This window comes from Protomyctophum bolini (genome assembly GCF_963924005.1).
Source record: "Protomyctophum bolini genome assembly, chromosome: 4".
NCBI classification, from domain to species: domain Eukaryota; kingdom Metazoa; phylum Chordata; class Actinopteri; order Myctophiformes; family Myctophidae; genus Protomyctophum; species Protomyctophum bolini.
The window spans coordinates 6502601-6517078 of record NC_137865.1 but is presented as its reverse complement, the minus strand read 5'-3'; the positions used below and the strand labels follow the sequence as shown (position 1 = coordinate 6517078).

The following is a 14478-nucleotide window of genomic DNA, read 5'->3' as shown; positions in this document are numbered from 1 at the left end:
CTTTTCAATTGTTTAACTCTGTCTTCTACCCGCGGAGCCATGCAGTTTAGAGTAAGACTAGCGAAATGCACTTACTGTAGGTGTGGTGTGTGTATGGTGTAGTGAAATTATTAAATATGTTTTTCACACGTTTAGACCATTTCCGTGGTCATCAATCATATACCTAACAATGGATGCCAAAAAATGAGAAGATTCTCATTTTTTGTGTTGTTATATCAAAAGTCACCTTTGTTGCCAAGCTTTCCCCTGACAGTCTGTTGTAAAGAATTCAGCCCAAACAATCTCTTCTTTGCTGGAGATTACTATATATATATATACACTATGTCATCAACTATTACCTTGAAATAATTGACTTTGACTTTACTGAGGGAATGTTTGGATCCGATCATCCGAAAAGAATAGATTCTGTTTTGCTAAGGTGTAGTGAGAGTTCGTTATCGGTAAGCCATGTGCAGATTTATGGTGAGTTCGGAACTGAGCGCCTCCTCGACTTGCATCTCGTTCTCGCCCGAGATCAGGAGCGCCGAGTCGTCCACAAACGAGAACAATTAGCAGTTTTACAGGCAGCATTCATGTCGTTAGCAGAAACGGTATAACGGCCCAAGTATCTTTGATGTTGGTGAATAAAAATCCACATGGATGTCCTCATGCTTATGTTCTTCGTTAGTTTGCGTCGTGTTTAGACGGAATGCACGTTCATTCTGGTCTGTAAGCAATGCCAAAGAACAACTTGCAAAAGTGGGCCATTTGTAACATGTTACAAATGGCCCACTTTCCGGCAACTTGCAGGTCGGTTATGGGTATTACGGGAAGGAAACAATGGACTGGGTTCATCTCTAGCAGCATAAGTGACCTCACACGTTCTCCACACAGCAGCTCTAGATGAGCCCCCAAGGCTGAGGGTTTATAAGTGTTCACTTACAGTAGATACTGTATACAGACGGATGCGGAGAGGTCAGCTCCACATATGTCCTTCAGCCGGAGCCGCATATTCAATCAAGACGTGTTAATAATTCCACCAGAAGTCATTATAGAAATTGATACCTTTTAACTAACCCATGTAGGCCCGACGTCGAAATAAATAAGAATATATCTGAAAGAATATATATTGAAAGATTTGTGCCGCATTTTCACGATTTTTTTCAAAAATAGCAGACCTACAAGCTCGCAGTGGCGTGCTATGAGCTTGTAGATCTGCTATTTTTCTATAGCTAAAGTATAACACAATGCTTAGTTAAAACACCAAAAGGGGTTCCCGCCCAAAATGGGTTAACCCATTAAAACCAGGAGAGCACTTTTAGAGCGTTGCTAAATTACTAAATTGCATATCTACAGGCTGATCACCGGAACTGCTATTGTAAAATAGCAGATCTACAAGCTCATGGCGCGCTACGAGCTTGTATAGGTCTGCTATTTTTGAAAATCCGTGAAAATGTGGCGCAAGTCTTTGAATATATATATTCTTTCAAAGTGAATGTTTTTAACTCAGGCCCGTAATGACTTAACCCATTCTGACCGGGAACCCATTTTGGTGTTTAGCATCATGTTATGCTTTAGCTATTGAAAAATAGCAGATCTACAAGCTCATAGCGCGCCACCGAGTGGCGCTCTACGAGCTTGTAGGTCTGCTATTTTTGAAAAATCGAAGAACGACTGACATTTTTAGAATCTGATCTCAGGTCAGAATGGGTTCATCAGACCAGTTGTGTGTCCAGTGGAAACCTCGTATGAATCTGATCTCAGGTCAGAATGACTTAAGTGACAAGCAGGAGTATGGAGTCAAGGCAACACACTTAGTTATATAAGATATGAATAAGTATTTGTGCCCTTGTTATGAATCAGAACTACTACTATATGATATAGTAGTTCTGATGCCACACACACAACAACAACAACAACGTGTCTCAGTGCTCGAATCGAAACAAATTCCAGAATGTACAGAATGTAAACAACACATTAACACGTTAATGTATTCACAGTCAACATTAGTCATACACTACTATAGTCTGCCATATCACCAACACCGGAGAAGAATTATGGGCAGAGAAAAAGCTAACCTGACGCTGCCAGATCCAAGAAGCTTGCTATACACAAATTTGTTTCACATGCTTATTGGGATCTGGGATCGCGGAAGCAAATTCGATGACGGGGCTGTTCCCTTTTTTTCAAGATACTTGGTAGATGATTGGATGGGACCGTCTGTCTATCACCGTGTGGGCGTGCAAACACAACCAATCATATTGACGTGTCTATATATAGCTTCACATCCGGTTTCGCACATATCCCGCCCTTAGCTCACGCTGATCGGTTCGGTACGGAACGGATTGGCGTTAGCTGAACTCCCTGAGAAATCCCAGATGGAAGCTGTGTTGGGGAACATGCCCAATACCGCCCCCATCTGGCAGCGTCAGGTTAAGAAAAAGCACCTTCTCCTTCAAATAGATCGACTTGCCTATTGTAAGAGTGTCTTCTAGGTAAAAGAGCATGCCACTGATTGAGAACATTATTTCCACCTGTGCTGATTAGAAAGATCCCCTGCAGCCTGTTGTAGCCTCTGAGTGTGCTGTGTGTGTTCAGTTCTGCTTTGAGAGTCAAGTTTGAGTGTGGTTATTTAGAGTCCCAGAATATTACACCTATAATGGAGGAGATGAACAATATGTTATGCAAGCTGCTTTGCCTTTAACCCTTTGGACAACCCCATAATCACCATAACCACCTGCAGCCTGTGGACATGACCCAAGCTGCCAAATATAAAAAAAAACAATGAGCCGACGCTGTTTAATGGCTTTCACTAACGCGTCGGTATTTCTTTTTGTTTGGAAAGCTTCCTCAACACACACACGCATGCACGCGCACACACACTAGACTGAGCTCGGACATGCCATAGCACAGATATACCTCACCTGCCCTCACTTCCTATACTTTCTTATGATGACCCCGGTCGTCCACTTCCCCCTCAACAATCTCCCCAACCCCCCCCCCTAATTGACCCCACCGCCACCTTCTCTGTGAGTTTCTTGACACAGCAAACACCACTCTGGTCTAGTGCCACCATTCACACTGGTTCCCAGTTTAAGAGGTCCTGCCCCTCCTCCCGCCATTCACCTGAAATTATAATGTAACCCGTACCTTGCGCTTTTGTGTGGAGGGAACCCAAAGCTCCTAAGCCTCTATTCCAGGTGGGATAACGAGGAGGAGGAGGAGGGAGGAGGAGGAGGAGGAGGAGGATGAGGAGGAGGTTTTCAGGTGTTCACTAGACGACTCTTTTGACTCCTTGTCACGGCAGGTGAAGATCACTTCCTCTCTTACCTCGTGGATATGTTCAGCGTCCTCAGTCATGACCGGTTGCAGACAACACGTACTGTATATACATATATACAGTACATACGCAACACAACACATTAACCCATTCTGACCTGAGATCAGATTCTAAAAATCCTGACAGTTTTCTGAGTCAGTCGTTCTTCGATTTTTCATAAATAGCAGACCTACAAGCTCGTAGCGCGCCACTCGGTGGCGCGCTATGAGCTTGTAGATCTGCTAATTTTCCAATAGCTAAAGCATAACATAGTGCCCGCCCAGAATGGGTTAAACACAATTTACTATTTAGGCATTTAGCAGACTGCTCTTAATCCAGAGCTGATTTACAGTAAGCAATTACAACACGAGGTAATAATACATCAAATCAAATGTATTATAATAGTCATCCGGGATCATAGGTAAACCAAGAACCTATCATCAGTCTGAACTGTAGAATGTCAAAAAATAATCTATAATCTGTACATTGAAACTATACACACACACAAACACACACACACACACACAGACACACACACACAACACGCGTACAATACACACACACACACACACACACACACACACACACACACCTCTGACTGAGAGACGGGATAAACACTGGTACCTGTTTTTGAGCGGTGCCTCCGCTCCATTATGGAGCAATGTGTGTCCCTGTGTCTGACCCTGTGTCCGAGCACGGAACGCTGCAACACAGTATAACGCTATCATTTCCTGACCGTTTCTGGCGCGGGAAGGCTTGTCGGAACAGGGCCGGCCCCCTGGGCGTGTTCCTGGCGGTCTGGATGTCCCGGGGACCCCACACAGTAACTGTTTCTGACAGGCCGACATTTTGTATTGATTGATTGACTTGTATTAGTCAGAAATGTAAATGGACGTGATTTCACTTAATTCAAATATCACTTATTTTTTTGGTTTTGTTGTGATAATCCTCCCTACTGTAGAGTGTGCTGACCATATAAGGAGTTCCTCCCTGTCCCCAGTTAACCCCTGGGGTAAAAAAAACCCCCCGTAGGTTTCGTTTTTTGGCTATAGGTGGCCCAGCCGTCATCCAATCAGGATAGAGATGGGGCCTTCCGCCAATCATGATCGAGCGGGGGCGGGCCTTGGTGTGCGTGATGTTGGCCTGTTGCGTGTCCCCCCCCCCACTGTAGTGTGTTGCATGTGCACATCTTGTTACCGGGGCGGACCGGGGTTTTTCCAAATCACCCAAATCACTGAATGCTCCTTTAAGGCTAACACAAGGATAACACAAAAAAAGTTCTGGGGACTTGTTTCCATTGTCGTCGTCTAATAATAATAATAATAATAATAATAATAGTACTAATAATAACCAAAGACGCTTAAGTTTACATTAACAAAAGATCGACAGACTAATTTGCCAAAAGCCTGAGTGAACGAGTGTCTCTTCACTGTGCACTTGAAAGAGTCCAATGTTAGTGCCTGGCGACTCTCCTCCATGCAGGGGAGAGAGTTCCAGAGAGTTCCATGGGCTGCCACACTGACAGCTCTATCACAGAGGGTCCACTTATCCATGTGGTTATGCGCTGTATGCTCCTTGGGCCTTGACTATGACCTATGTGTATTCAATTCATCAACACATAGCAAAAAAAACACGCTATATGTACAAAGGGGAAAACGGTGGCAGTGAATGGCAACTCCTTTCGATGGGAATTACCTCTCCTCGCTATAGTCTAGTCCTGATGGATGTTTTCTCGGGTCGATTTAGAAAAGGAAAACCTTGTGGATGGTGTCGGGGCATTCCACATCTCGGTGGCAGTACAGTAGAATGAGAATTCAAACATTGTACAGGCTCACAACAACACGTTGAAACGTGACACATTCTGAGCTTGTAAGGTTGGTTACTTTCGCCCACTGATGTACTACAAATTACATAGGGTTTAAGTTGCTAAAAGCCGTACTCACTCACACGCGCACACACACAATCACACACACGCACACGCACACACTCACACGCACACACACACACACACACACACACGCACACACACACGCACACACACACACACACACACACACACACACACTCACTTGCGCACATGCAAGCACAAACACCATGGACCAGTGTTGCCAGATTTCGCAAGAGAAATAAGAAACCAGGTCTACAAAAACAAGCCCAAAAGAAGCGACTAGGCTGCATGAGAACACTAGGGTGCACGCACACACACACACACACACACACACACACACACACACACACACAGGGTCCCCAGCAAAAGAAAGTTCAATTGAAACATTTTAACAACACAAATCTTTTGTATGCGTGAAAATACACGCATACAAGCTTTGTGTTGTTAAAAGGGATCCTTGGGCAAAGTTAATTGGAGGGGGGGGGGGACATTAAAATGTTTGAGAACCACTGGTTTAAACAACATTAGGAAGCATAAGTCCAAAAACAAGCATCTACACAATATCTACAAGCAACTTCGCAGAAAAAAACAAGCCTTAAAAAGTCGCTTACAAATAAGCGAACATGGCAACCCTGCCCCATGGCCCTGCACCTGTGTGGAGAACTGAATCCAGGGCCAGGAAACGCGGCCACTGGCGGTGTGTAATTACCTGGAATCCCCCCGACCCCTCCCTCCCTCCATCCTCTCCCCCCTGTTTAACCCATTCTGGGTGGGGAAACACTTTTGGTGTTTTTAAGCATTATGTTGAAAAAATAGCAGATCTACAAGCTCATAGCGCGGCACCGAGTGCCGCGCTATGAACTTGTAGGTCTGCTATTTTTTGAAAAATCGTGAAAGTGTGCCTGAAACCTTTGAATATATATATTGTTACAGAGCTGAGTTTTTAACTCAAATCTTTGCTACTGGGAGGGTCTCTGGAACAACGTATTTTCAGATGGGGGTCGGCGGCCAATGTCATATTATATATTTGGGGTCCTTGACATGAATATGTTTGAGAACCACTGACAGAAAACTGTCAGAATTTAGAAGTTGTTTATTGGTTTTTTTGACGTCAGGCCTAAATGGGTTAACCAGTCATTACCATTGGACATCCCCACCCTTCCCACCCCTACCCACACCACCCGACCGTCACACCTTTCTTCCCCTTTTCTATCAAAAAACCGGAACCGCCGCGGTTAATTTTACACTCTCAAATGTGTTTGTCAAACGGTGACATGCTACTATAGTACCCATTATATATGGTTATGGGATTATGGGTGTTTTGCTACAAACGCCACAGGGCTTATATAGAGAGACCTGCGGAGAGCATTGCCAAGAGGAGGAGGAGGAGGGCGAGCGAGCGAGGCGGACGCGTTTTTTGTTTCCGTGTGAGGACTCAATTTCGCGATGCCGTGCCGTTGCGGGGCCTGGAAATGTGCCATGGCTCCGCCGCACCTTCACAGCCAGGTATACCTCCCCCTCCTGTCACTCGCGGCTTTGTCACCTTGTGTGACGACGGGAGAAAGTAAAAAAAATTAACTATTGGTGCATGAGGCGAGGCCTTGAGGGGCGGCCGGAGAGAGGAAGAACCTGATGTCTATAAAGTGACAAACGCTGCCCGTTGTTACATTCATTACAACCGGGAAAGCGTATATACTGTGTCATTTTTTTAGATTTTAATCACGTCGACTCATATTTCATACTTCGCCTGTTCAAAAATAGAAGCTCGCGGCGCGTCACTTTGTGCCGTGCTTTGAGCTTGTAGAGATCTGCTATATTTTTTTGTATGGTGAGAATGCGGCACAAATCTTTGAATATATATTCTTTCAGAAGTTAAAGTTAAAACAATTGTTTTTTTTTAAAGATTAGGCTCGGCAGCCATATAAATACTTTTGGGGGTCGTTGACATGAAAACCTTTTGAGCACCGCTGATACAGCAACATAGGGTTTTTTTTCGGAAAACCCTGCAGGAGTTATAGAAGGCATTTGTAGAATGGGGCCTCAGGCCTCGACAGGTGGAAGGAACGCCAGTCAGAGGATCTCGTCGCGTCACGTCACTCAGCCCCTCCGGTTTTTAGGAAGTGCCAGATTTCCTCCGTCTCCGTCTCCGCCCAGGAGATTATGGGATTCTGACAGGCCTGTCAATCACCCGCCACCAGACCCCACCCCCCCGCTCCACGCAGAGTCGTCGTCATGGCGGCACTCAGACAGCCGTTCCCTGTCTCTTCCCATCATGCAGTATAGCAACAATGAAGTCACAAAGTCTCTTTACAAGAACAAACAAAACAAAACACTTTCTTAAGAGAATATAGGCTAAAAAACTAATACTTTATGACTGACGGCGATGCCAGTCAGTCACGCCACTCCAGCAGTGGCAGGGAGTTGAGGGCGGGGGTTCCCTGAACATATAATAGTACTGTACAGGTTCCCTGGTGGCACTTAACCCATCCAGACTCGATGCCCGGTTCTACAAATGTTTTCTAAATCCTAACGGGGTTCTGAAAAACATAATGTCAGTGGTATATGCTCAAACTTGGTCGGAAACCCCAAAATGTATTTGGCCGCCTGTGTGAACTGAGTGGTGCAACTCTCCTCTCTCCTCCCCCCCCCCCCCTCCTCTCTCTCTCTCATTAGCAGGCAACAGTACAGCACTATCTCTCTCTCTGTTTGGCACCACAACAGCGCCCCTGCTGGTACTAATAGTCATACTCGTGCTCATACACATAGGTGAACAACACCACGGACATTGCTGTTCCTTGGAGTGCCGGTTGCACCACTCAAAAGACACAGATGCTTTCCTGGTTTTAATGGGTTAACCGCTCCAGTGTCGTTTTTTCTTTTTTTAAAGCACCATGCTCGCCACTATAGCAGGATGTCAAGGCACCCCCCCTTTCCAGTCCAAGGCCTGTAGAAAACGGGTGTGAAAGATGTCAAGGCAATTATAATAAGCATTACAGTTGTAATCTCCCCTGACGCGAGGGAGTGTGAATGGAGAACCAGGGGGCTATACCCACTTCCCTGCCTCTGGCCTCGCCGCGCCATAGCGAGACGATTGCTTTGACATTTTCACTAAATGTTTTGCTCCGGTAATGCGGCGCCATTTCTAGTTTATATTTCAGCGAGATGAGTTTTATTTTTATATATATAATATATATTAGGCCCACAGAGGAGAAGTTGGCGCTGGAACCTTGTTATTGCGGTATAAACAAAGTCATGCAGAGTGTCCTTTTCCCCTTATCCCATTTTGGGTTCGAAACCCCTTTTGGTGTTAGCATTATGCTATGCTTTATAGCTTTGGAAAAATAGCAGATCTACAAGCTCATAGCGCGCCACCGAGTGGCCCGCTACGAACTTGTAGGTCTGCTATTTTTGAAAAATCGAAGAACGACTGACATAGAAACATAGCTTTTTCTGAAAACTGTCATTTTCAAACAGACATTTTTTAGAATCTGATCTCAGGTCAGAATGGGTTATTCTGTGAATCTCACTAAACACAAAGGCTGTCTGGACTGGAAGTAGAGAGAGAGAGAGAGAGAGAGAGAGAGAGAGCTCTAAAAGGCACAGTTTATACTTGGTATAGCCTGAATGGTCGGGACGTCAATAATTACCTTTTTTTTAAGTTTTCAAAACACATTGTTTATCAGTTTTAATCACGTTTCACAGGGAGCTGATGTTTTTACGTGGGGTTTTTAACTTTTTACCTTCTTATTCTCCTGTTTTAATCACATTCAAGTGATTTGACAGGTGGTTTGTGCTGGTCTGTCCCCGACCCCTTGCCACTGCGTATATTTACCACGGCGTTTTAGATTTATGTATACAAAATATAAGGTCTGTGTTTAACGTAAACCTAAGGGAGTTTGACAACCGTTCATATCCCTTCTCAACCATGATATGAATGTTGAAGTTTTGTATGTATTTATTGTAAATTCATTTGACATTATGTGCATTTCCTGTGTGGTTCAAACATTTTTTTTAAAGTGTGTTGAGCTGTGAAAATGATTGCATAAGCCTTTGTTTGGTACAGGAGCTTATTTTCTTATACAGTTCTCAAATTCTGTTGGAAACCTGCAGCGGCGGAACGCATGGCATACTGTAGGTGTAACGTACAAAGCACACATCATACCATTAGCAGTCTATAGGTTGACTCACACTGGAACAAAGCCATCATAACCTCTAACCCAGGGGTCGGCAGCCTTTTTGACATGAAATGCCATTTTTTATTTTCTTTATACTGCCACATGAACATCAACACCGATGACACAAACACACATCGAAATGTAATATTTCCAACAGATTTTGATTCAAACAACCATCATTAGGACATGCTAATGATTGTTAGACTCAGAGCAATAGCCCCCCCATATCTCCCAGACTCCCTCCCCGCCGGTCAGAGTTGACTGTAGAATGATGTGCTGGGTGTAATTTGCATACAGATATACATTTTATTGACTATACACGTTTAAAATATCACACCCGTGTGAAGGGAGGGGCGCTCTTATCATCATCATACATCATCTCATTCTGGCCAATCACAATTTGCAACCTCACTTTTGTCTTCAATGTTTGCTATTTACACAATGTTTGTGCTTACACAAACACTCAAAGCTGGACATAGGAGGGGCTAGCGCCCCTCAAAAATAAGGTTGCCTATATACCCCTGGTTTAAACCAAGTTTGCAAGTTATTGTATTGTTTTACCTACAACCAGACGACTCAAATCCTTCTGGGAATGTTGATTAGTGTTTTGCATCTGCCTCAATATTTATAGCTATTGAATAATAGCAGATCTACAAGCTTGTAGCGCAGGTATAGCGCTTGAAAAATCGTGGAAAATGTAGCGCAAATCTTTGAATATATATTCTTTAAGAGCCAACGTTTTTAACTCAAATATTTGCTTCTGGGAGGGGGTCCCTGGAACAACATATTTTCAGATGGGGGGGGTAATTTTCGGGGGCCTTGACATGAAAATGTTTGAGAACCACTGATATAGAAACGTAGGATTTTCAGAAAACAGAAGAAAAAAAATAGAAGACATTAATTTTGTAGAATCGTTCCCATGTCGGGGAAAAAACCCAGGAATATGATTGACATCCAAACCTGAATCTCATATTATCCCCCCCCCCCCCCCCCCCTCTGCGCGATTGGTTATTCCCGCAGAAACCCGGCATGGACCTGGCCGACTCCTACATCACGTTCATCCGACAGAACCAGGACATCCTGAGAGACAGGGTCAACGACGAGGTCTGCACGGAGAAGGTGTTTGATGTGAGTATATTGATTCTTTCCTGGGGGTCGAAGAAGAAGGGCATTCTGGGTTATGAAGGGTTGAGGAAGGGGAATGAGAGGAGCATCAAAGGCACACATCAAGGGTACACATGTCATGGTTTTTGCAGAAAGATAGTTGTTGTGGTAAATGGTAATTGAGTCGGGGTAAAAGAGATATTAGCTCTCCAGTCTCCACCGCACCGACGTCAGCGGCCGTAAGTGTTGGAAAGCGTCTGTTGCCGAAAATCTGCTTGTTGAATGGATGGGTGGGTACACTGTGCCAAGGACAACATTGGACGACTTTAATTCATTAATGATCACAGACCGCCATTGAAGGACGACATTGGACGAGATGGGCTTTTATACTGATTTTCTTTTCTTCCAGCGTTTGTGAACGCACCGGTTATATTCCTTCCCGGTCCCGGCCTAGAGTCGATCGGGGAAAATAAACTCTACAGTAGTTATATGAGTGACAGTTGCATGGATGCAGCATAGTGCGTTATGTCTGGACAGTCATGCAGTAGGTGTTGTGCATGAGAGAGATGTGTGCAAAACGGAGTGGTTTGGTAGGAGAAGGCGAACAAAGGCGAACGTATATAAACGGGCGCAGGGCTTTCAATTAGTGTGGCAAGATTGGCTCAATTTACCCCCTGGACATTTTGGTTGATTTTACACACAGCCGGCATTTTAGAAATGACGACTAGAATAATACTGCAGACAATTTCTTTGCTACGTTATTCACATGATTCTATCCATTGGCAAATCACCAACATGATGAAAACGTGTGATATTACGACCTGTTTTCGACCTGTGGTAAGATTTACTTACTTTTACTTTGACCGACAAAAATCCGATTGTTCTTAGACCTATACTCACGCTATGGACGGAAGCATTGCTGGTGTGAAATCCAAGTTCATGTTCAATGCCATTAAAATTTGTTTCCAAGTCATATTGTAGTAGTAGGCTATACAGTCAAGTCAACAGTATAGCCCGCTAAATAATAGGCTGCTTATTAATGAAATGATCAACAGATCTTTTTCTTTTGAGTTTTACAATGTTCAAAACAATGAAATGACGGAGAGAGAGAGAGAGAGAACACTAAAAGGCACAGTCTAGACTTGTGTCCTTGGGACTTTGGTAGCCTGCATGGTCGAGAGAATAGGAGAGGGAGAGAGAACCTTGACCCGTCTGCCCCCCTCCCCCCCCCCCTCGGGCAACAGGCCGCATCACTAGTTGCTAGGTGATTTTGTCAACAGCAATGGGACGCGCCATCTTGAACTGCGCCCGCACCCGTTGCCAACTCTTATCTGTTTCTTTCCATCGCCTTTATCTCCAATTCCTTGTCTCAGATGGCATTTCTGGTCAAAACGAGGTTTTATTCCACGGCACATACAGCCGCCGACGCAATGGTCACGGTCAGCCTATTCTCGTCGCCGATCGCGAGACCGGAAGCGGATGCGACAAAACACACACAGTGGTAGTACTAGTTCCGATTCATACTCCTATTTTACCGCTGTTTCGGCACTGTAGTGCCGAAATGATTTCGGCTCGTCAGAAATTTTCAGTAGCACCGAAGAGACGACTTTAGGACGGTACCCCCCCCGAACCTCAAATGACGTCACATTGTAGGCTCTACAGAGCCGAACCGACTTTAACGTATTAATTAATCCTGGTGCGGGTAGAGGTAGAGGGTTACTGGGCAGTGGCACCGTGTCCTCCGTGTGGGCGCTTTGAGATTTGACGAATGCGTGTGAAAGTGTTTTGACCCCCTTTCGTAGCCTTGCCTCGCTAATGGGTCCTTGACGACAAATACCTCACAATATCTCACAGCTGAGCGGGCCACACAGAGGATACCATTGGTCCCGCAACAAAGCCTTGGGTGATCTCCTTTATCCATTGTACCAGTCTTTGTGGCCTTGTCGGGGGAGAAATAGCCAATATTGAGCGCGGGGGGGGGAATCACCACTAACATGAAACTCGGCGCGCAAAATGGCGTAAACACATTCAGTTATTTTCTTATTGTGGCATGTTCTCTTACGCTGTGCTATGTCGGTATGTTGTAAAAGCCACTTTAGAGCTATGTATTAGGTGGAATTATCAGATTTACAAGCTCAAAATGCATTGCATTATTGCGAGTCTTTGCTACGCGATATGACTCAACGATCTGCGGTGTCCACAATGATTATGCAAATAATAATTGGGATTTTTCTCAAATAATTGCAGTTATTATTATTATTATGTACGGTGATAATAGTGACAGGCCTATATCAGGAGGTATATAGTGCGGTCGCATGGGTGCCGAAACCCGCTGCGGGTTAAGTGTCAAAGTGTCCTTGAGCAAGACACTGAACCCCTAACCGCTCCCTATGAGGAGCCCATGGCGCCTTGCATGGTTTTCTCCATTGTCGGGTGTGTGAATGTGTGAATGTTAATGCATGTTGTAAAGTGCTCTGGATAAAGAATTGCTGCGCAGTAAATGCACCATTTCTTTATTTATTTGATGCTTTTCTTTTGCGTGCCATCTAATTCCCTCTCTTTTGTATACGTTTGTTAGTATAATGCATGTGTTTGGCGGCAGTGGCTGAGTGGGTAGATGGGTGGGAAGGTCACCTGTTCATATAGGCAGTGGCGGCCTTATATATGTTTCAATCGTTTCAATTGAAACGGGCCTCGAGCCCGTTTTTTTTTTTGTAAAAAATAAATAGTAAGTAGTAGTAGTAGTAGTAAGGTAGTAGTAATATTGCATTGCATCGCAGCCTTCCAATCAGCCTTGTCAATTATTCAGCCTCATCCTGTATACGTCCACTTACCACTAGTTGGCAGCAGCTAATAATCACTGCAGGTACTCCACCTGTCATGTCACGTTGACCTGTGTTGTTTGGTTCTAACTGTTCCCACTTCCCAGGTGTGTGCACTCACTGCACTAGCAGCGCTGAGAGTTGCGATTGCCTATATGCTGCCTTCCAGTTATACCTTAACCCATTCTGACCTGAGATCAGATTCATACGAGGTTTCCACTGGACACACACTGGTCTGATTAACCCATTCTGACCTGAGATCAGATTCTAAAAATGTCAGTCGTTCTTCGATTCTTCAAAAATAGCAGACCTACAAGCTCGTAGCTCGCCACCGAGTGGCGCGCTACGAGCTTGTAGATCTGCTATTTTTCAATAGCTAAAGCATAACATGATGCCAACACCAAAATGGGTTCCCGTTCAGAATGGGTTAAAGTAAAACATCGTTTAATCAAGCAAGCTGCTTTGGTCTATTTTCTACTTGGCTGTGTATGCTGTTCATGCTTTGAAGTCCGATAATACACACTGACAAAAAAAAGTTTATTTTTTTATTTTTTTTATAATTAATAATTATTAAAATTATGACGTAATGAATGGGGCCTCCCGATCCTTAAGGCTGGTTTTGTGTGTGTGTTGGCTTTGTCCGCGGCGTAATCGTCTTCATGGGTCTCTCGTCGTCATGAAAGGGGGCGGGACTGCGGCGCTCTATAGACCACTCCAAGTATAGCGCCAACTCACTCAACAGGCGATCACTAACATGCTCACTTATTTAAAGCTCCCGTTTTGGCTGCTCACTCTGCAGGCTGCTGCAGAAGATGAGTTCTTCTGCCCTCCTGTCTCTCTCTCTCTGTGCTGCTGCTGCTGCTGCTGCTGCTGCTGCTGCTCTGTCATCTTGATTCATCTTAAAGGGATTGTGACATTAAAAAAAAGGTTTTGGAATTGTTCTTATTTTTTTTTAGGTTTTCTAATCTCAATTGCACCCAAAAAACATGAACTTTTAACATTCAGTAGATTTTCTGTGATCTGGGGTTTTCTGGCTCAAACAGGCCTCTGATTTGCCGGCAGTTTGTGATGTAAGAGCCTGCAAATCCCATATATGTCAATGGGATTTGCCAGCAGATGTCACTGTTTTCACTGTTTTGCCTGTTTTCATTGTAGCTCAAAAGGCTTCCAAACCCCAAAGGAAACTTCAGA

The 14478-nt window shown here is 44.4% G+C and overlaps 1 protein-coding gene across 1 annotated transcript in view; it reads left to right on the top strand.

Moving 5' to 3' along the window:
• Nucleotides 1-14478, top strand: part of cadps2 (Ca++-dependent secretion activator 2) — a 159033-nt gene that overhangs the window by 134210 nt on the left and 10345 nt on the right. The window contains 1 exon segment of the mRNA XM_080760671.1: nt 10382-10489. Coding sequence (XP_080616797.1) covers nt 10382-10489 — 108 coding nt within the window.